This window comes from Phocoena sinus, chromosome 10 (assembly GCF_008692025.1).
Source record: "Phocoena sinus isolate mPhoSin1 chromosome 10, mPhoSin1.pri, whole genome shotgun sequence".
Lineage (NCBI taxonomy): Eukaryota > Metazoa > Chordata > Mammalia > Artiodactyla > Phocoenidae > Phocoena > Phocoena sinus.
This window is the reverse complement of record NC_045772.1, coordinates 5,354,438-5,378,650: the sequence shown is the minus strand read 5'-3', so window position 1 is coordinate 5,378,650 and position 24,213 is coordinate 5,354,438. Positions and strand designations below refer to the sequence as shown.

Below are 24,213 nucleotides of genomic sequence, written 5' to 3'. Positions count from 1 at the left end.
GTGAGAGGAGGGAGGGCCTGGTACCCAGGAGGTACTGGGTGTGTCTTTTCCCAGGCTCCCCCCTTCTTGGGAAATCGGGCGTTAAAAAATAGATCGTGACACAGCTTGACTAGCAGTGGCCCCGAAGTGAAAATAACCCATATGTCCATGGACGGAAGAAATTAAGCAAAATGTGACTTATCCATACAAGGGAATATGACTCAGCCTTAAAAAAGGAGGAAATCCTGACACAGGCTACAACAGAGCTGAGCCTTGAGGACGTTATGCTGAGTGAAATGAACCAGTCACAACAGGACAAAGACTGTGTGATTCCGCTCACCTGAGCACCAAGATTAGTCAAGTTCATAGACACAGAAAGTAGAGTGGTGGCTGCCAGGAGCTGGGGGGAGGAACGGGGAAATGGTTGTTCAGTGGGGACAGAGTTGGGAAGATGACGCGTTCCGTAGATGGTGGTGATGGCTGCACGGAAGTGTGAAGGGACTTAATGCCACTGAACTGGCCACTTAAAAATGGTAAATGTTATGTATATTTTACCACGATGTTTTATTTTATATTATTTTATTTTTATTTATTATTTTTTTGGCCACACCGTGAACTTTGCAGGATCTTAGATCCCCGATCAGGGATCGAACCCATGCCCCCTGCAGTGGAAGCGCGGAGTCCTAACCACTGGACCGCCAGGGAAGTCCCTACCTCAGTTTTTTTAAAAATGAAAAAGTATTGTGAAGTATATTGCACTTACAAAAGCGTCTACATGTGTACAGTGTAAAGTATAATGGAAAAGTACCCACGGTCTTACCACTCGGCTTAGATAACGCTGTCTGCACCCCTCCCCCTCGGGGCCTCTCCCTCCCAGCAGAGGGGACCCACTGCCGTTAGCACCTGTGCCTTTCCTCGCCGTGTGGTCACACATGCACATGCTCTTCTACGTTTGGGGGCTTTGCCTGACTTTGAACCTTACGTGCCTGGAGACACTCTGTGCATGCCTCCCAAGACTCTCGAGGTTGCCCACGGCTCAGCCCAGCTCCGCCGGGCAGCCACGCCGCCCACCTTGGCACACAGTGTCACATCCCTCCTTGGACCGCTATCTCTGTGGAGCTCAGGAGAGGGTGATGCGGCGCCTGGTCTGCACGTGGATTTGCTCCGGCTGAGTTTTGATCTGAGGCAGGGGGCAGGCGGGGACGGAGCTGACTCTGATGCTCGATGCCCGGCTCCTGGCTCTCCTCCTGATCTCCCCTGGTGAGTTACTGTACCTCTCTGTGCCTTCGCCAGTTTTCCGAAGCGGGTGATGGGACAGCATCAGGGTGTGTGGGTGACCATGTAAGATGCCCAGAGAGGCAGCTGGGTGAGCTCGGGTGGCGGAGTGCTTGTTGGACGGGCCCCATGCTGGTAGTTTCTCTTCTTTTGTTTTTTTTTCGGCTGTGCCTCTCGGCTTGCGGGATCTTAGTTCCCCGACCAGGGATCGAACTGTGCCCCCTGCATTGGAAGCTCAACCACTGGACAACCAGGGAAGTCCTCTCTTCTCACTTTTTTGCTGCTTGTCTCAACCTGGCAAAAGTGCTCGGCTTGTAAGCTCATCGTTCCATTTGAGGGAAAATTAAACACATTTAAGAGCAAATTAAATTAGGGGATTTTGATCGATAGTTGAGTTAATTATTTTTGGAAAAATGTCATGTACCAAGCAGGATATAGCACATGGTGGCACGCTCAATAAATATTTGTTGGAACAAAGGGTAATTTTACAAGCCAATCAAGTCATATATGATGGGATTATTTGGCTCTAAAACTAATGAAGTGGCAGCAGAGCAGTAACGGCTGCTAAAGATCCTCTGTGTGCTTGTGGAACGTCCGGAGACAAGAGAAGACGCTCGTGCTGGATCTCAGCCCAGAGTGAGCTGGCACACTGTGTCCCAGGAGGGGTGCAAGGGGCATCTATGCCCGTGGTCCGAAGCCTGAATTTTTCAGTACTATGAGAAGACCTGTCTCGGGGCCGCACCTGCCTTAGCCACACTCAGGAGCCAGTGGTAGAACTGGGATGCCCACTTCGTAGGTTTTTTTTAAAAACATTAATTAATTAAATTTATTTATTTTGGGCTGCACGTGGGCTTTTTCTAGTTGCGGCGAGCGGGGACTACTCTTCGTTGCAGTGCGCAGGCTTCTCATTGCGGTGGCTTCTCTTGTGGAGCACAGGCTCTAGGCACATGGGCTTCAGTAGTTGTGGCGCGTGGGCTCAGTAGTTGCAGCTCACGGGCTCTAGGCACGTGGACTTCGGTAGTTGTGGCACACGGGCTTAGTTGCTCCGCGGCATGTGGGATCTTCCCAGACCAGGGCTCGAACCCGTGTCCCCTGCATTGGCAGGTGGATTCTTTTTTTTTTTTTTTTTTTGTGGTACGCGGGCCTCTCACTGTTGTGGCCTCTCCCGTTGTGGAGCACAGGCTCCGGACGCGTGAGGCTCAGCGGCCATGGCTCACGGGCCCAGCCGCTCCACGGCATGTGGGATCTTCCCAGACCGGGGCACGAACCCGTGTCCCCTGCATTGGCAGGCGGACTCCCAACCGCTGCGCCACCAGGGAAGCCCCTGGCAGGTGGATTCTTAACCACTGCGCCACCAGGGACGTCCCGCCGTCGCTTGGTTTTAAATAGCACTTGTCGCTCTCCTTGTGGTATGCTACTTAGCACGATGTGGGGGGGGGTATGCTGTCCCAGGTCGCAGTTTCCTCCAATGCGACGACTTCTCTACTTGTCATGGGAGGAGACCTTGCTTATGTTCTGAGAAGGTGGAAAGGACGTTCGGAAATGGAAGGTGGCTTCTCGCGTGAGAATTTTGTAGCTGGTTGTCACGGGAGCATCTTCAGCTGCAGGGTCTGGGGCGAGAGGAACTGCCTTCAATGAGAAACTTGTAAACACTGGAGCAGGAGAAGCTTGGGCTGAGCCAGAGGTGAAGGAAATTGGTGGTGAGAAAGGTGGGTGAAGGCGGGAGCTTCGGGGTCCAAACCCTGGGGTTTCAGGTGTGGGTGTGAGTTACGCCCAGTGGGGCTTACTGGGTGAATGTCATCTGGTGACACAGCTGTATTAGACATCCATACCTACCTGGAAGTTGGAATAACCTTGGGTTCTTTGAGCATGGGCCAGGGAGACACAGTTTGATGTCTCTCAAGCAAAGCAGAGGAAGAACTGAACCAGCTGGCCAGAGCGAGCTGCCGGATTTGGTTCATTCCTTCTCAGATACAGTCGTTCCTCTTCCTCATGGCAGCTGTGTTCCCTGGTGATGCTGAGCCTCTGCTCCTGGGCAAACGCAGAGGGAGGTTTCTGATCCATGGAACCTTGTTTTCTATGTGTTTCTGTGTAAAGACACCTTATTTAATATGTATTGCTGATTCAGTAACGTTGAACTCCAGGCCACCTGCACTATGACACGTGCCTGAACGAAGTGCATCCGACACATGTGTTTCTTCTAGAAGGCTCATCACAGCATTCTTGCACGTGGGAACACTAGACAGCACTTCACTACGCTTGGGACCGTTTTAAACAGTGAGATCGCCAACAAAAACGCACAAAGATATGCAAAACGTGGCACTAACTGGACCACGAGAAGGGTGCTTGTTCACTGTATGTGAGTGGAATAATGTCATCTGGGAACACGGGCATCAGGCACTCAGACTTTTGGCTACTCTGCACGCACGTGACTGCGAATGACCGTGTACGTGCCAGGAGGACCGCGTGGGGGGGTTACCAATAATTTTGGTGAGTAGGTAGACTCGCAAATACAGAATCCACAAACAGTGAGGATGGACCGTACCTTATCGGACAAGCTTCTGTGTTTCCTCTGGGCCTCCTTCGGCTTCGTGGTTTGGAGGCTGGCAGAGGGGGGTTGGCCGGCTGGGAGAGGGCTCTCTGGGGCACGGGGGTCCCAGGGTCAGGCCCCTTCCCACGGGCGTGGGGTGGTCCAGCACTGTTACAGCCGCCTCTGGTCCGTTCACTTCTCCAAGGCTGCTGTGTGGGGATCCACACTCAGAAAGGACAGGGTCTCTTTGCTCTACAACAGAAATGAACACAACGTTGTAAATCAACTATACTTCAATTAAAAAAAATAAAAAAGAAAGGACAGGGTCTGTGCTCTCGAGGACCCGGCCGTAGCTGTTCCTCATCGAGATGGAACCGCCAGCCCCCAAGCTTGTAGCCACGCCCTGGCCGCTTGGCAACAGTTCAGTCACCGTTGCGGTCCTGTATGGGGGCGTGTCACGCGGGCGGCCTTGTCTTCCCAGCCCTGGATTCTCGGATTACTTTTCCCTTCGTGTGTTTTGAGGAGGGAATAACACATGACCTGGAGCAGAAGGCTGTGTTAGCCGGGCAGGCAGCGCACGGGAAATACCTGTGGACTCGGGTTTGTTGAAAGGCTCAGGGAGGTTCCCTGAGGCTGGCGTTAGTGCTTAGGAGCTTCTGGAGCTTCGGATCCTGAGGCCCTTGGGGGTTGACGGGCATGACCTTGAAGGCGGGCAGACCTCCGGGGCAGGGCTGGCGGGGTCCCTGGCTTGGAGGCGTGCGGCTGTGAAGCATCACGCAGCTTTGCAGCTCATTCTTTCCGTTCATTTCCCGGGTGTGACTGATTGTACGAGCCGACGGGGGCATTGGCGGAGGAGGAGGGTGGCGTTTATCCGGCTTGCCTTGGGTGGCGCCGGGTGAGTCCCCTGGAGCACCTCTGGGGGCGCCCATCCTGGCCCCCGGGAGGCTTGTCGGAGGCCATCCTCGCTGAGACGGCTAGCAAGAATGAAAATGCTGAGGCAGCCAACATGTATTGAGTGCCTGCTGTGTACCAGGCAGGTGGCTCCAGTGGAATCACCTGCTTTGAAGTCACCATCCAGGTCACCCTCTTTCCTGACATCTTTTGTCCTTCAACTTAATGTTGTTTTTTTAGAACTTAGCACTTGGGGGATTGCCAATACAGTGCCCACGATCGATTCAAAGAGAAGGGGGTAGAGAAGCGCCTTCCTTCCGGACAGAAACGTTTCAGTAAAAAGGTGGAACTTGTACTTCTTTGACTTTTCATGGATTGTATTGAAATGGGTGTAACCTGCCTGTAACAGGAAGAAACAGTTAAACCTGTCTAGAAAATAAACTTACTGGGACTTCCCTGGTGGCGCAGTGGTTAAGAATCCACCTGCCAATGCAGGGGACATGGGTTCAATCCCTGGTCTGGGAAGATTCCACATGCCGCGGAGCAGCTAAGCCCGTGCACCACAACTACTGAGCCCGCGCTCTAGAGCCCACATGCTACAACTACTGAAGCCCGCACGCCTAGAGCCCGTGCTCTGCAACCAGACAAGCTACTGCAATGAGAAGCCCGCGCACCGCAACAAAGAGTAGCCCCCGCTCGCCGCAAGTAGAGAAAGCCCAAGCGCAGCAACGAAGACCCAACACAGCCAAAAATAAAAATAAATAAATTAAAAAAAAAAGAAGAAAATAAACTTATGGTTACTGGGGGTAAGGGGTTGGGAGGGATAACTCTGGAGATTGGGATGGACATATATACACTACTATATATAAAATAGGTAACTAATAAGGACGTACTGTATAGCACAGGAAACTCTACTCAATACTCTGTAATGGCCTATATGGGAAAAGAATCTAAAAAAGAAAAAAATATATATATGTATCACTGATTCACTTTGCTGTACACCTGAAAGTAACACGACACTGTAAATCAACTATACCCAATAAAAATTATAAAAAAAAGAAAAAGCAAAAAAATCCCCAAAACAGTTAACCTGTGCTTGGTTTAGTCTGAATTAATTATCTTACTGAAGTGTTGCCTCTGTCCCCTTGCCTGTCTGTGTAGCACGTAGCATCCTCTGAAATACCGTACTTACTTATTGATTGACTTTCCTCCCGCTTTGAAGCTGAAGCCTCTGTCCTCTCGCTGCTGTGCCTGGGCTTGAGTGACGCCTGGCACATAGTAGGTGCACAGCGCATGTCTGGGTTGGGGTCCTGACCTCGAGCAGCCTGCTTCACCCCTCCCAGCCTCAGTTTTGTCATCCATTAAGTGGGGATGGTAATAAGAATTCTTTCTGGCTGCCTTAGGGGGCTGTGATGAGGGTCAAATGAAATAATGAATGTGCAGCCCCCTATTTTATTCTAAAAATGGCACATAAGGAGCTGGGTTTTGCCTGCCTGGCCCAGCATCACGGAATCCCCAGTGCCTCGCAGGTAGGAGGCTCTGGATGCATAGATGGTGAATTAATGAAATGAGAGCTGCCCTGCAGTTACAACTGTCAAAACCTGACTCTTTACGATGACACCATGGGGCTCCTGATTCTTTTATAATTTTTTAAGCACAGCCGTTTTCCTTTAAAAGCTGGGCAGTTTTCCTTTCGTGACTGACCCTCCGTTATTCTTGCCCCCCAGGAGCTGGGTGCTGGCTCCGGGCATTTGCTTGGCCGAGCTGGCAGGCGCAGAGGTGCTGAGATGCCCCTGCTCCCGCCCCAGCTGTCCTCTGGGCGCAGACCTCCGCGGGGCACTCTTGGACGTGGCTGTTCCGGGTCTTGCTTTCTGAGCGCCCACAGGATACCCTCGTCCTACTTGAGCTGAAGAGGCGTGTCCTCGGGCACCATAACGAAGTACCACAGCCTGGGGGGCTTAAACAGCAGACATGTGTGCGTTCACGGTTCTGGAGGCTGGACGCGCGAGATCCAAGGGCCAGCAGGGCTGGTTTCTCTCCTTGGCTTAGGGGTGGTGTCCCCACTGTGTCCTCAACGTGGTCACATCCCTCTGTACGTGTCTGTGACCTCATCTCCTTTTCTTATAGGGGCACCAGTCGCATGGGTTCAGGGCCCACCTATATGACCTCATTTAACCTTCATCACCTCTTTACAGGCCCTCTCTCCAAACACAGTCATCTTCTGAGGTCCTGGGGGTTAGGACTCCAACAAATGGATTTGGGGGGAACACAGTTCACCCCTAACAAGCTCCTTCATCAGGTGGCCCCAGTAGAGGAACCGTTAGACCACGATCAGCTTCGGGACCGTGTCGGCCTTGGGTTCCTCGCAGCTGCTGCCTCGGGTCCCGGGTATCGACTCTGGATTACCGTTGGTTTGCACCAAGTCTGGGGGGATCCCGTGCTGCTGATTCCTTTGCCTGGGCTGGGGTGGGTCCACCGGGCAGCGCTGGGAGCAGGTGGCCATGTCCCATGACTGCCCGCTGTCCCGAAGCCCCTCCTGGTGGTGGGCCCGCTCTGGGTACCAGCGTCCCTGTTGGGCTCACATACTCCCTGCCTGAACAAACCTGGGGATTGGTTGGCCATTCAAGCCACATCTACAGGAAGCATGCATTTCCCTCGGGAGCTGGGGGGATTGCTAATAACTGTCGTAAGTAGGGCGAGTAATGCCTCCTACCAGGAACCATACAAATGCATTTATCCCTGAAGCAACCCCACAGGGTTGGTCATTATTATCAACCCCATTTTACAGACGAGGGAACCAGGCACAGATGGGTGGCCCGCCCGGTCACCCAGCTGGTAGGTGACTGGTTCAGCTTTGAGGCCAAGCAGTGTGTCCAGCGGCCAAATCGAGGAGTTTTGGGCAAAGGTGGGTGTGGTTCTACTTCTGCACCCTCCCTCCCCATTCTAGCATCTTCCCCTGTCCCCCCACCCTGAGAAGCCAGTGCTACAGGAAGCAGATCTGCCAGTTTGGGTGGCCTCAGCTCCAGTAGGGCTTTGTTTCTGGTATTTGATTTCTGTTGTCTTGGAAACGGGGTGACAAGAGTTCCTCGTTAGCGCTGGTCCTCTCGATGTGGTCGGCATCCAGGAGATGCGGCGTGGGGACGCGGGCCTGTGTTCCGTGTTCTCTTTGGGGTTGGGACAAGGAACCGGGTTGAGTCCACTCTCGGACCCTCCCGTCCACCTGCCTGGCAGCCGGGTCTCCAGGCCCAGGCCGAGATCGAAGCCTTATCAGAGGCCGAGGTCTATTGTTCAGCTTTTTGCTGAGCCAGACAAACACGTCTGAAGTCACACACAGGAATGGATACTCCCTTCCTTCCTTCTTCTTGCCTTGTGGGCTTGTTTCCTGGGGAGCAGCTTGCCGTGAAGCCATTGGCAGCAAAGATAGAAATAATATTTTGTGGTCGGCAGTGTCTTATCGTGTAAAAACAACCCCGTCCTCCCGGCAGCTTGATCCCCTGTGGCCTTCCTCAAACTCACCCAAAAGGGGCCTTTCCCTCGAATTGCAAGTCACGGCAGCATCCCTGCCCGCGCCCCTATGGGACCTGGTGTGTGTCTCCTACGTCTCCCCGCCGATTCCCCGCTGGCCTCAGACTCACCTGCAGTTACCCGCTTCACCAGTGAGTCCTCCCCGGTTTCTTTCTCGTCGTTTGCAGCAGAAGCTAAGCCCGGGCCAGCCCTATTCCCTCTCTGCTTTATGGGGGAAGGTCATTTAGACCAGAATGGACCCTGGGCTGGCCCTTCGACTTTCCCCAGGAAGGTGGCAAGGGTGGATGTGAGGACAGTGGGAAAAGGGGGCCCTGGTATCCCCCTTGGCCCAGATGGACGGGTGCCTGATGTGCAGGACGAAGCGTGTTGGGAAGTTTCCAGCCCTCTGGTGGGTCATGTGGGTCTTTGGGCCTAGGTTGAGGAAAGGGGTTGGGAGCATTTTCAGGGGCAAGTTGCAATTAAGATTTTTTTAGGGCTATCTGATATGATGGATTTCTCTTTAATGACCTTTGGGTTCCATCTTTCCCTTTAAACTGGATGTTCTTGGCCAGCATCTAGCTTTTCTTGTCGTCACTGGATAAGAGATTCGTTCTGCCTTTTCTTCGGAGGCAGCGTCAGTGGAAGGGGCTTTGCGTCGGGTGGTCTGCCCTGATTAGCACCAGTCATGGCAGTTGGCGTGGTTCCTCTGATGCTTGGCTTTCCTGCCTGTGAAATGGGGACAGCGGTACAGCTGATGTGTGCCGAGCTCTCTGGCCCCAGGGTCTATCCCAGTCTCTTTACGTGCTTTGTCTCGTGCAGTCCGCATAACAACTTTATTTTACGGCAGAGGAGACTAAAGCACAGAGAGGCTAAATAACCTGCCCAAGGTCACACAGCAAATGGGAATGGGAGTCGGAGTTTAGTTGGAGCTCTTAACCTCGGCTTGAGGCTTGAAGGCCATCTCCCTGGGACCTGCTGGGGGACAGAGTGAGATGATATTCAAATGCTCCTGTGTCTCTGACACCAAGACGGCTCCCCCATGTGTGCCTTCCCGTGTGATGGAATATCGGTCACACGTCCTCCCTGGGCTGTGCCTGGTGTTTCCTTAAAGAAAGGGACACTGGTGCCCAGGTTTGCAGGTGACCAAGGTAGCCCTTCCTTCAAGGACACAGACTGATTTTTGTCTCGGTCATTCACCTAGGTGTGTGGGGACATTTCTAGGGGAGACACCAGCAGTCGAGGGAGGGGCGTAAGGAAACTGAATGCAGGGAGGATCTTAGTTCACACTCTGAAGCAGCTCTTTGAGGACAATAGACTTTACAGTAAAAAGCACAAAGTGATTGAACCAGGCCAAGTGGCCCTTCCTGGGCAGTGCCAGGAGGGGATGGGGGATAAAGGGCCGTGGTGGTTGATGGAGGGGCAGACCCTCTCCCGGTGCTATGATGGACATTGTTCCTCTTTTTTTTTTTTTTTTGACCGTGCCTCATGGCTTGTGGGATCTTCGTTCCCCGACCAGGGATTGAACTTGTGCCCTTGGCAGTGAGAGCGCTGAGTCCTAACCCCTGGAACTGCCCTGGACTTCGTGCCTCTTGCATTTTCTTCCCGAGGGGGTGGATTGCTGAGTTCTCCACGCTCCCCTGGGAGAATCGCAAGGTACACGGCACAGTCAAGGATCTGAGAAGTCCTGCAGAAAAAGACACCTGTTTAGCCCTGCCTCACCCAGTGTTTCCTCCAGTCCCTTGACCCTGGCTTAATTCACACAAGACCTGTGAACGTCCATGTCTGTGGAACTCACTTGGGGAGATAACGATGGGGACCAAATAAACAGGGAACTTGCTCGTAGATCTACTGCCTTTTTCCCGTTTTGCTCAGGTTCTGTTGCACTTCTAAAGACTAATTTAAGAGCTGTGCTGCAGTGCGTTTTCGCCGTCTGAAACGTACAACTGCTGATGCAAGGAGGAGGTCTGTTAAGTCTTCTCTTAGGAAAGGGAGGGGTCCCCAGGCTGTGAAAGCCCGGGGACCCAAGCCGAGGGCTCCCCCTCTCGTGGCTCTGTGGCCACCCGCCCTCCGCACCCCCCCAGGCTGCTGATCAGCCACGCTGCTCTGTCTTTGTACTCAGAGGTCTTTTCTGGAATAGCTCTCGTCATCTGTGTGTTTTGTCCCCTCCTTCCTGGCTGGTGATGCTGTGTTTGAGGACACAGAAGTTATGCTTGGGCTCAGGTCACTGAATGTGTATTTATTCTGGCTGCTCTGCTAGTGAGACTTGCAGGGTAGATCCCAACTCCATTCCTACTACCCATGGGACCTTGACGGTATCTTTCCAATCAGTAAAATGACAATGACCGAGGCAGCCCACTTGCTCCATCAAGGACCCCTGAGGCCTTCCCCGCCTGCCCAGAGCGAGACTGGGAGAGCCAATCAGCTGCTGCCTCTTCTTCTGTATCACTGCCGCCTGCTGCTTTGTTCTGCCTCCCCCTCCCCCTCCCTGCTAATTACCTGCCTAAGGGATCCAAGACTGCAAGAACTTTCTAAGATGTAAGCGTCTGTGACTTCCCCACATCTTTATTTTGTGGAGAGGACTTTGTAGTTGGGTAGATTGGTTCCAGTGGGAATGTCAGCATTTAGCTCCCTCCTTGGCCAAGTCGCCTGCACGTCCGGCCTCCGTTCCCTGGTCTGTAGTGGCACCCCTGTCCCCGGCTGTCCCCGGGAGCCTGAGTGGGCTCATATATGAGGATGTGGGGTGGGCAGGCCCTTGATAGAGGCAGACTTCCTTCCTCCCTGGTGCCGGCCCGTGGTCTCCATCCCCACCCTGCAGGCCTTTCTGGGTTGGGGGGCTTCAAGTTAGGCACGAAATGGGACAAGAGAAGGGAACTTGAGAATGAAGAGCTGGTAGTTTGCTGAAAGGGACTTCAGAAGCGTCCTCTCTCTTCCCAGCCTGTTAGCCAACGTCCTGCTACAGGACGACGACCCAGGGCAAAAGAACAACTTCCCCTACCCTCTGGGAACGTGAGGTTGGAGACTGGCACCCCCTCTCTCTGCCCTGCAGGCCAGGCTCCTTTAAGACTCAACTCCAAGGTTGCCTCCTCCAGGAAGCCTGCCTGGGCTGTCATCCATTCCCTTCTGGGTCCCCAGCATCTTCACGTACCTACATTGTTTGTGTCCTGGACACTGAGGCCCTTGGGTCAGGGCCTGTGTCTAAGTCGTTGCTAACCACTGTGCCACCAGGGAAGTCCCTAACACAACATTGTTAATCAACTATACTCCTATATAAAATAAAACGTTAAAAAAAAAAAGAAAGAATGGATTTAATAACCTTCTACATTTGCATTTTAACACCTAAAACTTGCAACTCTTTGTGTATGGTGCCCTTTGTTGAAAAACATAGCTGCTTTAAAAATATAGCCACTAAAAGGTATACATTAGATCCACTGGGGATCTAATGTATAGCACGGTGATTATAGTTAATTAACTGTATTACATACTTAAAGCTGCTAAGAGAGCAGATCTTAAATGTTCACACCACAAAAAGAAAATTGTAATTATGTGACAGGATGGAGGTGTTAGCTATGGTGGTAATCATTTTGCTATATATAAATGTATCATACCAACACATTGTTCACCTTAAATGTATACAATGTTATATGTCAATTATATCTCAATAAGGCTGGAAAAAATAAAGTAAAAAACAAGTGGATCCATATAGCCGCCCCTACTTTCCCCATCCCCTGCCTCTCTGACCTCTCAGTCACCAACTACAAATAAAGGGAACCAAGAGACGAAGTGTGTCCCTCCGTTATTTTCTCCAAACAGATGCTTCCATGCAGCTGGGGAAGTGGGACACGCGTTTAAACTTGGGGTACACTTCAACAGAAGGCTTCATCGCTCATAGAAGGCACAGAGGGGGCCCAGGAGGGGAGGGAACGTCGCTCTGAAGGGGAGGAAGCGGGTGAGCCCCAGCAGGCTTCGGTCCGGGACAGGCTCAGGGCGCGCCTCCCTCCCCTCCAGCTATGCCGATGACCGGCTCGTACACAGTAGGTCCTCAAAACTCTCACAACGTACTTGCCGAGCATCTGCCGAGGGCCCGTGCCTGGCATTTTACGTGTTCTGTCACGAGTCCACAACCCTGAGGGAGAGGAGGTACGGTTAGGATACATATTTTACTCGGGATTCAGAGGACATCTGTTGAAGGCCTACTGTGTGTCAGACCCTGAGCTGGGCTTTGAGGGTACAGACGAAGGACCCTGTGCTCGGGGACTGTCTGTTCAAGCTGGAGACTATTTTTTATTTATTTTTAAAAATTTATTTTATCGCAGTATCGTTGATTCACAATGTCGCGTTAATTTCTGCCGGACAGCAAAGCGATTCAGTTATACATATATACAATAGTTTGCAACTGCTATGTAAAACTCACAATCCCTCCCTCCCCCACCCCACTCCCCCTTGGCAAACACGAGTCTGTTTTCTGTGTCTGTGAGTCTGCTTCTGTTTCGTAGGTAAGTTCATTTGTGTCATATTTTGGACTCCACGTATAAGTGATACTATATGGTTAGCCAGCCTCCTGCTGCAGGACGACCCAGGGCAAAAGAACCCACTTCCCCTACCCGCTGGGAACGTGAGGATGGAGACTGGCACCCACTCTCTCTGCCCTGCGGGCCAGGTTCCTTTAAGACTCGACTCCAAGGTTACTCTTAATGACTTACTTCACTTAGTATGATAATCTCTGGGTCCAACCATGTTGCTGTGAATGGCATTATTTTATTCCTTTTTATGGCTGTGTAGTATTCCACTCTCTAAATACCGCATCTTCTTTACGCATTCATCTGTCGATGGACCCTTAGGTTGTCTCCATGTCTTGGCTATTGTAAATAGTGCTGCTGTGAACATAGGGGCACATGTATCTTTTTGAATTATAGTTGTGTCGGAATATATGCCCAGGAGTGGGATTGCTGGATCATATGGTAGCTCTATTTTTAGGTTTTTGAGGAACCTCCATACTGTTTTCCATAGCGGCTGCACCAACTTACATTCCCACCAACGGTGTAGGAGGGTTTCCGAGACAGACAATTTATCAAAACATAAAATAACAGAGTGATGACTTTGGGGCAGGAACGACGTGGGGTGCCGTGCCGGTCACCCAGGGGACTTAGGGGTGGGTTTAGGAAGGGCTCCCGGAAGCATGAGGAGGGGCTAGTCGTTCAAAGCTGGGGCGAGGCTTCCGGCAGATGGACCAAAGGAAGCCTGGCCCCGTTGGGACGAGCCCTGTTGTTTTGAGCTCCGTGGTCCACTCTGTTGACCTCGGGGAGCCATGCCGACAGAAAAAGGTCTGTGACCTTAGCTCTGTGACCCCGTGTTCGGGTCAGTGGAGCCTCCGGGCAGCAGCTGTCCGGGCCGCTCAGGGTGTTGGCTCACACTTGGCTGGTCCGGCTGTCCACGCCTTCCCCCCAGCTGTCACCAGTGTCCAGAGCTCTCACCCGGCCAGAGCCTGTGGCTTCCTTGGGAGGGAGGGTGCCCAGTTGCCAGGTGGGTGCCAGAGGTGGGAGGCCAGGGCCTCAGGCAAGCAGCTGAGCTGCTGCAACCCCAGGGATCGAGCACCAGGGCAGGCTGATCCTGGCCTGTGGTGCAGAACAGCGAGGACCCTGCTAGTACCTTGCCCCCTAGGCAGGAAGGGGGTGCAGGTTGGGGGAGCATCACTCACCGCCTGGTCCCCGTGCCTCCCAGCTGCCTGCTGCAGCCCCGGCCCGGCTCGAGAGGGCGCGTGGGCGATGAGCGTCTGCAAGTGGCTGGCACAGAGCAGGTAACAAAGGTGGGTGGACACGGCTGCGGGGCTCGCCCCTGCCCTCGGGCCCCACCTCGTGTCCATACCGGGCCGGAAAGCGGAGGGATAGAGGAGTCCAGGCTGCCCTCTGTGCCAGGGACACCCTGTGGGCTCCCTGGGGGCTGGAGGCTCTGGAGACAGGGACGGTGCCCAACCTCGGTCCTGAGGCTGAAGGATGCGTGCTGTACTTAGTTAGCACTTACGGTTTGCAGAGCCAGGACAGCTGGGATGGAGTTTAAGCCGCACGCTGACCCCAGGAAGTGGGGAGCATAAGGCCATGTTGCCGTGGGATTCCAGCCTGTGTGAAGGTGTGAAGGAAGGTGCCGGACTCCCTGTGGGTGCCACGCGGCTGTGCAGTGTCGGGAGCCCGTGGCAGTCTAGCCTGTGGGCTCCCGAGTCGGGTCTAGCAGCGCTTCTCTGCCTCAGCGCCCTGCACGTTTTGCAGGGTTGATTCCCGGTGGGGCGGGGGGTGGCGGACACGGCAGGGCGTCGAGCAGCACCCCTGGCCTCTACACGCCAGATGCCAGTAGCACTCCCTGCTCCGGACGTGGTTGCCTCCAGTGTCCCCAGACCCTGCCACATGTCCCTGGAGGGCAAACTGTCCCTGGCTGAGAACTACGGAGCTGGAAGGAGGATGCCTCCATGGATGGTGTCCTTAGGACCTCCACCAGACCCCACCTGAGCTCCCACCCCAGGAGCAGGGGATCAAGGGAAGGGAGGACTCCCGGCGACCACTGAGCATTTTTTCCAGGGCCCTCGGTACCTGGGTGCCCAGGATCTGCCCGGAACACACGCACACCTGCACCCCCTGTGACCCGGAAGGGGTCCCCTGCTGATCTTTTTAAAAATAATAATAAACTTTACTTCTTAGATCGGTTTTAGGAGGTTCCCAGCAATACTGAGCAGAGGGTGGAGATTCCCCATATACCTCCCCGCCCTGCCCATGCGCAGCCTCCCCGATTCTCCCTACCCCCAGAAGAGTGGTGCACTTGGTACCACCAGTGAACCTACACTGACAGCTCAGCGTCACCCGGAGTCCGTAGCTGACATGAGGGCTCATTCTTGGTGTTGTACATTCTGTGGGTTTGGACAAATGTGTAATGTCATGTATCCACCATGACAGTAACATACAGGGTGTATTGTATTCGCGGCCGTAAAAATCCTCTGTGTTCTCCCTATTCATCCCTCCCTCCCCCAATCCCTGGCAACCCCTGATCTTACTGTCCTCACAGATTTCCCTCTTCTAGAGTGGCATGGAGTTGCAATCACACAGTACGTAGCCTTCTCAGATTCGCTTCTTCGCTTGGTAATACGCATTTGGCTCCCTCCGTGCCTTTCCGTGGCTTGGTAGCTCATTTCTTTTTAGTGCTGGAGGGTATTCCACTGTCTGGATGAGCGCTTTCTTTATCCTTCACCTCTAGCTCCTGAACAACCTGCAGGTGTGCAGGGCAGGCTGTGCTGACCTGGGATGCGAGGTTGAGCCTAGGTGGGACCCCAGACCCCCTGAGGTTGGAGCCTTGAGGCCCGGAGGGCAGAGCCTGGAGAGGGCGCTGCAGAGGGAGTGGGGGTGGAGGGGGGACGGTGCTGAGCCTCCACGCAGCTGAGTCAGGAGGACCCCTGTCCTTGTAGACACTGCCACCGATCTGCAGCCCTCACCCTGTGAGCCTGCCCGGAGCCCACCCAGCCCGTCTGCCCAGAAATGCCCTGTGTTCACCTCGTTCAGGCCTGGAGACCCTGGGGGGCTGGTGAGACACAGAAGTGCCCTCCGAGTGCTCAGGGCCACACGCAGTGGTGCCCGGGATACGTTTTGGACACTGGGACCTCACCCTGTGGGACTGGCTCCATGCGGGAGGGGTCAGTGAGTCCCACACTGGCCAGAGGCCTGGTCAGAAACACACGTTTGCTCGGTGATCCATGCACATGCCCTTAAATCCCCGCAGTGTGTGCCGCCCGTGAGGTAGAACAGCCAAGGTGCCTGCCCCGTTTCAGGGCATGACACGGGTCAGGAGCCCTCACAGACCTGTCGGCCCCACGGGACGGCAGGCCAACGCATCACGGCCCTTTCCCTCCCCTCCATCTCCGGCGCCTTCGTGGATGGCTCGTGGGTGGCCTGGCCGCCGTGCCGGGCCTGTCACTGTCTGTGATGGTTGTGATGTGACGCCGTGCTGGGTGCCACTGTCCTGGAGCGGCCTGGGGTCTTAGTGTCCTGGGGCCGCTGGAACAAAGCACAGAGATGGGGTGGCTTCCACCCCAGAGATGTATTCTCTCATACTGTTTGTTTGTTCGTTCGTTTTGCTGTGCAGCGTGGCCTGTGGGATATTAGTTCCCTGACCAGGGTTTGAACCCGGGTCCTCGGCAATGGAAGCGCAGAGTCTTAACCTCTGGACGGCCAGGGACGTCCCAGAAATGTATTCTCACAGTCTGGAGGCCGGAAGTCCAAAATCAAGGTGTCGGCAGGGTTGTGGTTCCTCTGGAGGCTGCCGGGGAGGCTGCTGCCCGCCTCTTCCAGCTCCCGGTGGCTCCGGGTGCTCCTTGGCTCGTGGCTGCACCACTCCCGTCTCGGCCTCTGTCTTCATGTGGCCGTCTTCCCTCCCTCTTCTTTTAAGGACACCAGTCATCAGTGTGACCACACGAATGACCTCATCCCAACCTGATCACATCTGCAAAGACCCTATTTCCAAATAGGGCCACATTCACAGGCACCAGGAGTTAGGGCTTCGACATGTCTTTCTGGGGGATACAATTCACGCTATGATGCATGGTGAGCTCTTCCAGACCTGCCTGCTTCCAGAGTGCCGGGGCAACCCACAGAAGGTTGCAGTCGGCTCGCGAGGCCTGGCGGGGGTCCTCCTGGGGGATGAGAAGGGAGGCATCAGGTGGACACCTGGGGGCCACGAACTTGCCCGGGTGTTTGGGGAACTGCAGGGCTTCCTTGCTTCTTTGCGTTGATAGAAAGGTGGTCTGCTCACAACTTTAAAAGTCAGAGAGAATATGGGCAGGTAGTTAAACTTGACAGCTGGGGAAGCAGTTGTTTCACAGGCGGTGAAAAGGTACCTGGGCTTGTTAGGCCGTTAGTTGTGACATAAGTACAAACAGCAGGGTCCTTGAAAGTCGGGGGCCGTCGTGCAGAGCTGCGTGGTGGGAGCGCTGGATTGGAGTCCCAGGCTCGGGCCCCGGGTCCTGGCCCTACGCCCTGCACGTCCTGCTTGCATCCTTCAGAGGCGATGCTGTCAAACATGGTTGGCAGGAGGTCTCTGCCCTCCCTCCAGAGAAGCCCTCCCTTAAGGTGGTGTCCCCATTTTTACTGATGGCAAAACCAGCCCCGGGAGGAGCGAACTTGCTCGAGGTCACACACCCAGATGGGTAGTTAGACCTGGATCCTCACTACCGAGTGAGCCCCGCCTCTTACCCTGGCTAGCGTTCTCGTGCCGGGGCACACGTGGGAGAAGGGAGGGAGGTATCTGGACACAGCAAAAGGGAATTGATTTCCTGCGCTGAGCGTCCTTTTCCCCATTGGTTTGCTAATGTGCTCACCGCGCCAGGTGTACTGTAGATGGGCCTGCCGGGGTCCAGAGCCCTGGCGATGACTCTGACGTCTGGGCTGGTATTTACTGTTTTTAGTGACTTGAATGATGACCAGGCGCAAGAGCCTGTGGACCCTGCAAGCGTTTGAAAATGACCAGTCTGCTACCTGAGGACCTGGCGGGTTGATTCCTGGAAGGACGTTGGCAGGATGGAGAAGCCAGGTGTTCCCGGGACAGAGGACACACAGAGGTCCAGGGCTGGGAGGGGTTGTGGAGCACAGTGTGGCTGAAGAGGTCAAGCCATTAGCACATCCCTGGCTACTCCAGGCCGAGGAGGAGCGTGGTGGGGGTCTGACCCCCTCCCCTCCGACTCAGCCTTCGCCTGAGGTGGCTGGGCTGAGAAGCCACTGGTGGAGAAGCGACTTCACATCTTGCCGATCGTGAGGCCGTCCTGCTCTTTTTGCACCGAACTTAGTACATTTTAGTGGATTCGCCGTCAAGCAGCCAACCTCCCCGGCTTCACTGTCACGCGAGTGACACGTGGGGACAGTTGTGTTTTCGTCCTCGGTGTTGATCGGATGCGTTCTTTGTGCTTCTGCTTCTGCTGCTCGTGGGACCAAGGCCGTGCCTGTTCCAGTAACGGTCGTGCCCTCGGAGCTTAGCCTGGTGCCTTGTGCGGAGCAGGTGCTCAGTAAAGCGGGTGCAGCCAAAGACTGTATTGGTTTGCTAACGTGCTGATGTAAGAAATTACCACAGACTTAGTAGCTTAAAACAGCACAAACTTCCTATCTTTTAGCTCTGGAGGTCCTAAGTCCTAAAATCCGGGTGTCGGCTGGGCTGCGCTCCCTCGGGAGGCTCCAGGGGAGGGTCCTCTTCCTTGTCTTTTGCAGCTTCTAGAGGCTCCTCCATCTTCAAAGCCAGCAGCCCTGCATCTTCCAATCTCTCCCTGCTTGTGTTGTCACGTTGCCTTTTTCTCACTCTGACCCACCCGCATCCCTTTTATAAGGACCTTTGTGATGACACTGGGTCCACCCAGATAATCCAGGATCGTCTCCCATCGCAAGATCCTTTACTCGATCACATCAGCAAAGTCCCTTTTGTTTGTAAGGTCACAGTTTCCAGGAATTGGGACGTGGACATCTTTGGGAGACAGGGGACATTATTCAGCCTACCACAGAGGCCCCCGAAGAAGTAGAAAAGAGCTCTTAGGAGTTCCAGAAAGAAACACCAGAAAGGAATGTTTGAGTTCTGCAACAAGCATTCATTCATTCCTGAATTCATTTATTCACCATTAACTCGCAAAGTGTCACTGACTGCTTCCTGTGGGCTGCGCCCTGTGCAGGGAGCTGGGGAGACAGGCAGGCCTTTTGCCTGCCCTTACGGAGCTATGGACACGAATCCGGTAGCACAGACGCAAGCGGGCCTCAAACGTGGTAAGGCTGGGAAGGAAGGGAATGGAATGGAACAGGGCACAGTGGGGGCCGGGGGTCGGGGGGCGCTGGGGAACCTGGCTTCATCCTGGCTGGCAGGGACGGCTGGCAGGGAGTCTCCACGTGCCTGTGGCTCCCACTTGCTCCTTTGGGGCCCTCCCTCCAAAGGCCCATCCCCGGGAACCCCAGTGGGTGCCGAAGGCCCTTGTACTTTGTTCCCTGGAGTGTCGCATCCGTTCCGGGTGGAGCCACCAGCCCCAGGGGACGTGGCTTCAAGCGCCCCCAAAGCCGCCTGCCTTTGGAAGGCACCCCTCTGCCCTGCAGCAGATTCTCCTGTTGAGATGAAACCTTCGCAGGCCGTGCCTGGCTCGCATCTTCAGGGGCAGATGGGCCGCTAGAGGGCGCCGTGCTCCTGGCGTTTCCCGCCTGCGGGTCCCAAGTTCTCTCCCGGTGGAGCGTTTGTTTCGGCGCAGGTGCACGGAGAATCGGTTCTTTTTCTTAAAATGACTCAACGATTTAATCTTCTTATTTTCTCAGCAGAGCACGCTTTGGGCTTGCCTGGATACGATGGGACAGTAACGATCAGGCTAATTAATACGAGTTTCACCGCACAGGAAGCAGCCCAGCTTGCTTCAGCGGACTTATTTTTCCCACTGCGGTTTCGGTTTTCTCTTATGAAGCACATTTCTCTCTGAGGGTGTTAACCTCATCGGGCGGGTCCTGTTCAGGTTTCTTTGCATCTCCCCATGGGTGGGACACATCACACAGCTCGGCTCCAAGGGGCCGGGACCGTGACCGACAAACACAAGACATCACGGTGACTTTTTTTTTATAATTGAAATACAGTTGATTTACAATACTGGGTTGGTTTCAGGCCATTTGCAGCAACATGGATGGACCCAGAGATGATCACACTAAGTGAAGTGAGTCAGACAGAGGAAGACAAATACCATATGATATCACTTATATGTGGAATCTAAAACAATAATACAGATGAACTTATTTACAAAACAGAAACAGATTCACAGACATAGAAAACAAATTTATGGTTACCAAAGAGGCGGTGGGGGGGAGGATAAATTAGGAGTTTGGGATTAACAGATACACACTACTATATATAAAAGAGATGTGGCTTTTTTTTTGATAATTCTGAGCAGAGGGGAGCAGAGCACCCCTCTGCTCCCACCTTCTGCCTCTTCTAGACTCTTTTTTTAAAAAAATTTATTTATTTATCTTTGGCTGTGTTGGGTCTTCGTAGCTGCGCGGTCTTTCTCTAGCTGCTGCGAGCGGGGGCTACTCTTCGTTGCAGTGCACGGGCTTCTCACTGCGGGGGCTTCTCTTGTGGAGCACGGGCTCTAGGCACGCGGGCTTCAGTAGTTGTAGCACGTGGGCTCAGTATTTGTGGCTCGCAGGCTCTAGAGCACAGGCTCAGTAGTTGTGGTGCACGGACTTAGTTGCTCCGCGGCACGTGGGACCTTCCCGGACCAGGGCTCAAACCCGCGTCCCGTGCATTGGCAGGCAGATGCCCCTTTTCTAGACTCTTTTTCCGTTATCATTAACTAATGATAGATTTTCATGACCAGTGACTGAAATTGCTTTCATCTACTCACTTAGAACCAGCATGATTGATTGGTAGACATGTGGCAGATAGGCCGTTCCCAAACCCAGGGGACAGAGCGCTCACATCAAAGAATCTACCGTCAGGTTAGGACCAACGGGGCCAGGATGCCGTGAGTCCCAGGAACCTGAGCTAAGGGGGCTGAGAAAACCCGAGGGTTCGGGGGACGCTGGCCTCACGAGTGTGGTCCAGCTGTTCGTCAGAGGGGTGGGGTAATGCACACGTGCCCGGGGGCTCCAGGAGAGCCCGCTGCACGATGGTGGCCCTCGGGGTCCCCAGCGCGGCTGGTACCCTTGCATATCCCCGGACAGGCATGTTCTCCTGACCCGGCCTGATCGGCCCCCTCTGCCTCTGGTGCGGCTGCATTTTAATTTCACTCCGAGTCAGTTAAGCAATGCTTCTGAGCCTCCTGCAGACTCTGAGCTTCCTGCCTGGACACCAGTCACTGGTCCCATTGATGGCAGCTGGCCTGGCTCTCTGCTGGCCGACTCTGGGGGGCACCTCGCACTTTTCAGGATGGGCGTGGGGGGCTCGGGTCAGGCTGTGTTGCTGGCCTCGTTACAGTGTCTGTTTTAAATGCTCAGCGACTGGCGAGATGTTTGTGGTGATGTCTGAGCTGTACATTCAGGGTCTTCGAGGTTAGATATGCCTGGTTTGCAGTTGGGAGGGTGTGTTTCAACGTCTGGATTCTTCGAGAATTGGTGACCTGGGGATACGTGGCCCCTTGTCATCCCCAACGGTTAATTAGCGAGGCTGTTTCCCGCTTGATGCTGGCAGATAACTCAGGCTTTCGGGATCTGGTTCGATTCTGTTCTGTTCAGGTGAGCACATTTTTCTAGGGTCTCCTCTGTGTGCGGGGCCCACCTCTGGGGGCACGGGGGTGATAGGACTTGAGCTCTGCCTTCTGGGGGTTTATTTTTTTATTTTCAAAAGATTTATTATATTTATTTATTTATTTAATGTTTAGCTGCGTTGGGTCTTAGTTGTGGCACGCAGGATCTTCGTTGAGGCATGCGGGATCTTTTGTTGCGGCGCACGGGCTTCTCTCTAGTGTGGCATGCAGGTTTTCTCTAGTTGTGGCGCGTGGGTTGCAGAGCATGTGGGCTCTGTAGTTTGTGGTACGCAGGCCCTCTAGTTGAGGCATGCAAGCTCAGTAGTTGTGGCGCGCGGGCTTAGATGCCCCGCGGCATGTGGGATCTTAGTTCCCTGACCAGGGATCAAACCCGCGTCCCCTGCATTGGAAGGCGGATTCTTTACCACTGGACCGCCAGGGAAGTCCCCTTCTGGGAGTTTATAATGTAGCAGTGAGACATGGCACATCTGCTCGATTGGCAAACGTGGGCGCTCAGGGGCTGTCCGACCTTGCAGCTGTGGCATGTGCCTGGTGCGCCTGCAAACTTGTCGAGTGGGTGACTCTGGGACACCAAGCGCTTCCGGTTACCCAGCACTGGTGTGGGTGGTGGAACAAGAAGGGAGAGACCCAGCATTTACCACGTGACTGCTGCCTGAGGCACCATCTTGTTAAATTAGTTGTCATGACGACAGGTCTGGTTCTAACCCCTCTGCAGAGGAGAGATGGTGAAAGACGAAGGACTTAAAGCCCAAGGTCACAGGATGTTTCGAAATAGCCCTCCAAAGCCTCCGTTCTCTCCGCTATTCTGTCTGCACCGTCCGCGACCCTGGGCCAGGGGTTTGGAGGAGGGACAGGGCCACGGAAGAGGGGACGTTTGCAGCGGGCTTTGCCTCCAGGCTCAGGCTCTGGACATGGAGCTCCTGGAGGGGGCACAGGCTGGCAAAGGCCCGGAGGGGTGACCGAGCCTGGCCCTGAGCTCTGCACTGGAGGAGAGGGTGGGATGCGAGGGGAAGGGTGTGGGTTTTGTTTTGGGAGTGGTGGAGTGTCAGGACAGCCCATGGGCAGAGGAGTGACCCCACGGCCTGCGTTCTGGGGACGAAGTCTGGAGACACTGTGGCGGATGGATCGGAGGAGGGTGAGGCCAGGAGCAGACACCTGGCCGTCCGCAGATCGATCCCCAGTCTCAGGCCCCCGAGGGATTCTTTCTACCTGATGCATTCTGAGAGGTGACTTGAATAAGTTGACCCACTTGCTTTCCCTCTGAAAAACCGACCAAATCATCACTCGTCCCTAAAGGATCAGTCATTCTTTTTAGAGCAAGAAGCCCGGAGCCCCTCCGGTGTCCTGGTTTCTGCTCGCCGGGTGGTTTATTTGGTAAACCTGACATTGCAGGATCACCTGGAAGTCTTTCTTCCCGTTCTCCTTCCCACAGACAATTCGTTTTTCTGTGGTTCTCACATTTTTCTGATCACGCAGGGCAAAGGGGAGGAAAAGGACTGCTTCTGGCCAGAGGGAATCATCCGTTTGATGTTGGCTTCTGAGCCCCAGCCTTTCCATACTTAGACCTAAGCCGCCTTTGGTATTAGGAAGACCCAGTGTCCGGGAACCGGGGGCGATCGCTTCCTTCCTGGTGCCATCCCTCCACCCCGCCCTTGGCCGGCAGGAACTCGCTCCAGTGGGCGAGGTTTGGGAATGTTGCCCCAGAGGCAGCCTGTCCCAGTAAGTCCCTAATTGCAGAGCAGAGTCCTTGCTCTCGAGGCCTCGCCCTCCGCACGGCCCCATTGCAGTAATTGGGTTCTTGGTGACCCACGACTGCCAGGCTAATGGAAGCCTTAATGGAAATGCTCTTGTCCACCCGAGTGGCTGGAAGTGGCATGTTTTGCAAGAACGGCCTGTTCCTAGTGTTTCTGACTTTGTGTCTCTTACCTAAGTTCTCTCTTCGGCTCCACTTTGCCTACGTAAACGCATTTACAGCCATTTATTCATTCTGTGAATGTTTGTCGCACGCTTGTCACGTGCTGGGTTTTGATCAGCGTTTGGCCACTTGGCGGGGGCGGGGCAGAGGGCACACCCCACCACTTCCTGTCGGGGGATAAGGGTTTGTAGCTGTCACGTGCACAGGGAACTGTGGGAACCCAGAAGAAGGGCCCTAATGCTGCCCAGGGGGTGGGGTTACAGAGAACGCTTTAATGAAGAATCTTGGGGAACGGGTGGAATTGGCTAGATATAATGAAAAGGGCATTTCAGGTGGTGGGGATAGTGGGGGCAAAGGAATGGCCTCATTGAAAGGTGATGCAGAAGTGAGGGAGCCGCATCTGGGTCGATGAGAGGTGGGGTTTGTTCATCAAGAGTCTTCAGGTACCACTTTGAGGGGTTTGGGTTATACCCTGGAGCCGGTAGGAGCTCTGGTGTGCTCTATCCCAGGGAGTGACAGCCAGCCACTCAGTCTGCAAATGACAGAAAACCCAACTCAAAGTGGATTAAGGACAAAATGGCACTCGTTGGTTCATTTGACAGAAAGGTCCAGAGGCTGCCAGCCTCAGGTAAGGCTTGATCCAGCAGACAGCTGGCTCGGCTAAACTCTGTCCTCTTAGCTCTGTGGACCCAGTGCCTGCATTTCCAGGTTTTGTGTGCTGGTAAGACGATGGGGCAGCTTCCACCTGCATCCTTTCTGGGTCAAGGCCAGAGGGAAAGAGTGCCTGTCATTCTGCATTCCTAGGAAACTCTCCTTGTTCTGTTGGCTCTAATTGGGCCAAGCCCATCCCTGGCTGTATGCTGGAGAGTGCAGTGTGCC

The 24,213-nt window shown here is 54.2% G+C and overlaps 1 protein-coding gene across 7 annotated transcripts in view; it reads left to right on the top strand.

Annotated features, from left to right (window-relative positions):
• Window positions 1–24,213, top strand: part of PARVB (parvin beta) — a 114,196-nt gene that overhangs the window by 23,913 nt on the left and 66,070 nt on the right. For 3 of the 7 annotated variants that reach the window (XM_032645771.1, XM_032645772.1, XM_032645770.1), the window contains exon 2: window positions 1,420–1,568. The exons of the other annotated variants lie outside the window; for them this stretch is intronic. In XM_032645771.1, the coding sequence (XP_032501662.1) occupies window positions 1,420–1,568 (149 nt within the window). The remainder of the gene's footprint in view (window positions 1–1,419; window positions 1,569–24,213) is intronic. 7 annotated transcript variants of the gene reach the window in all.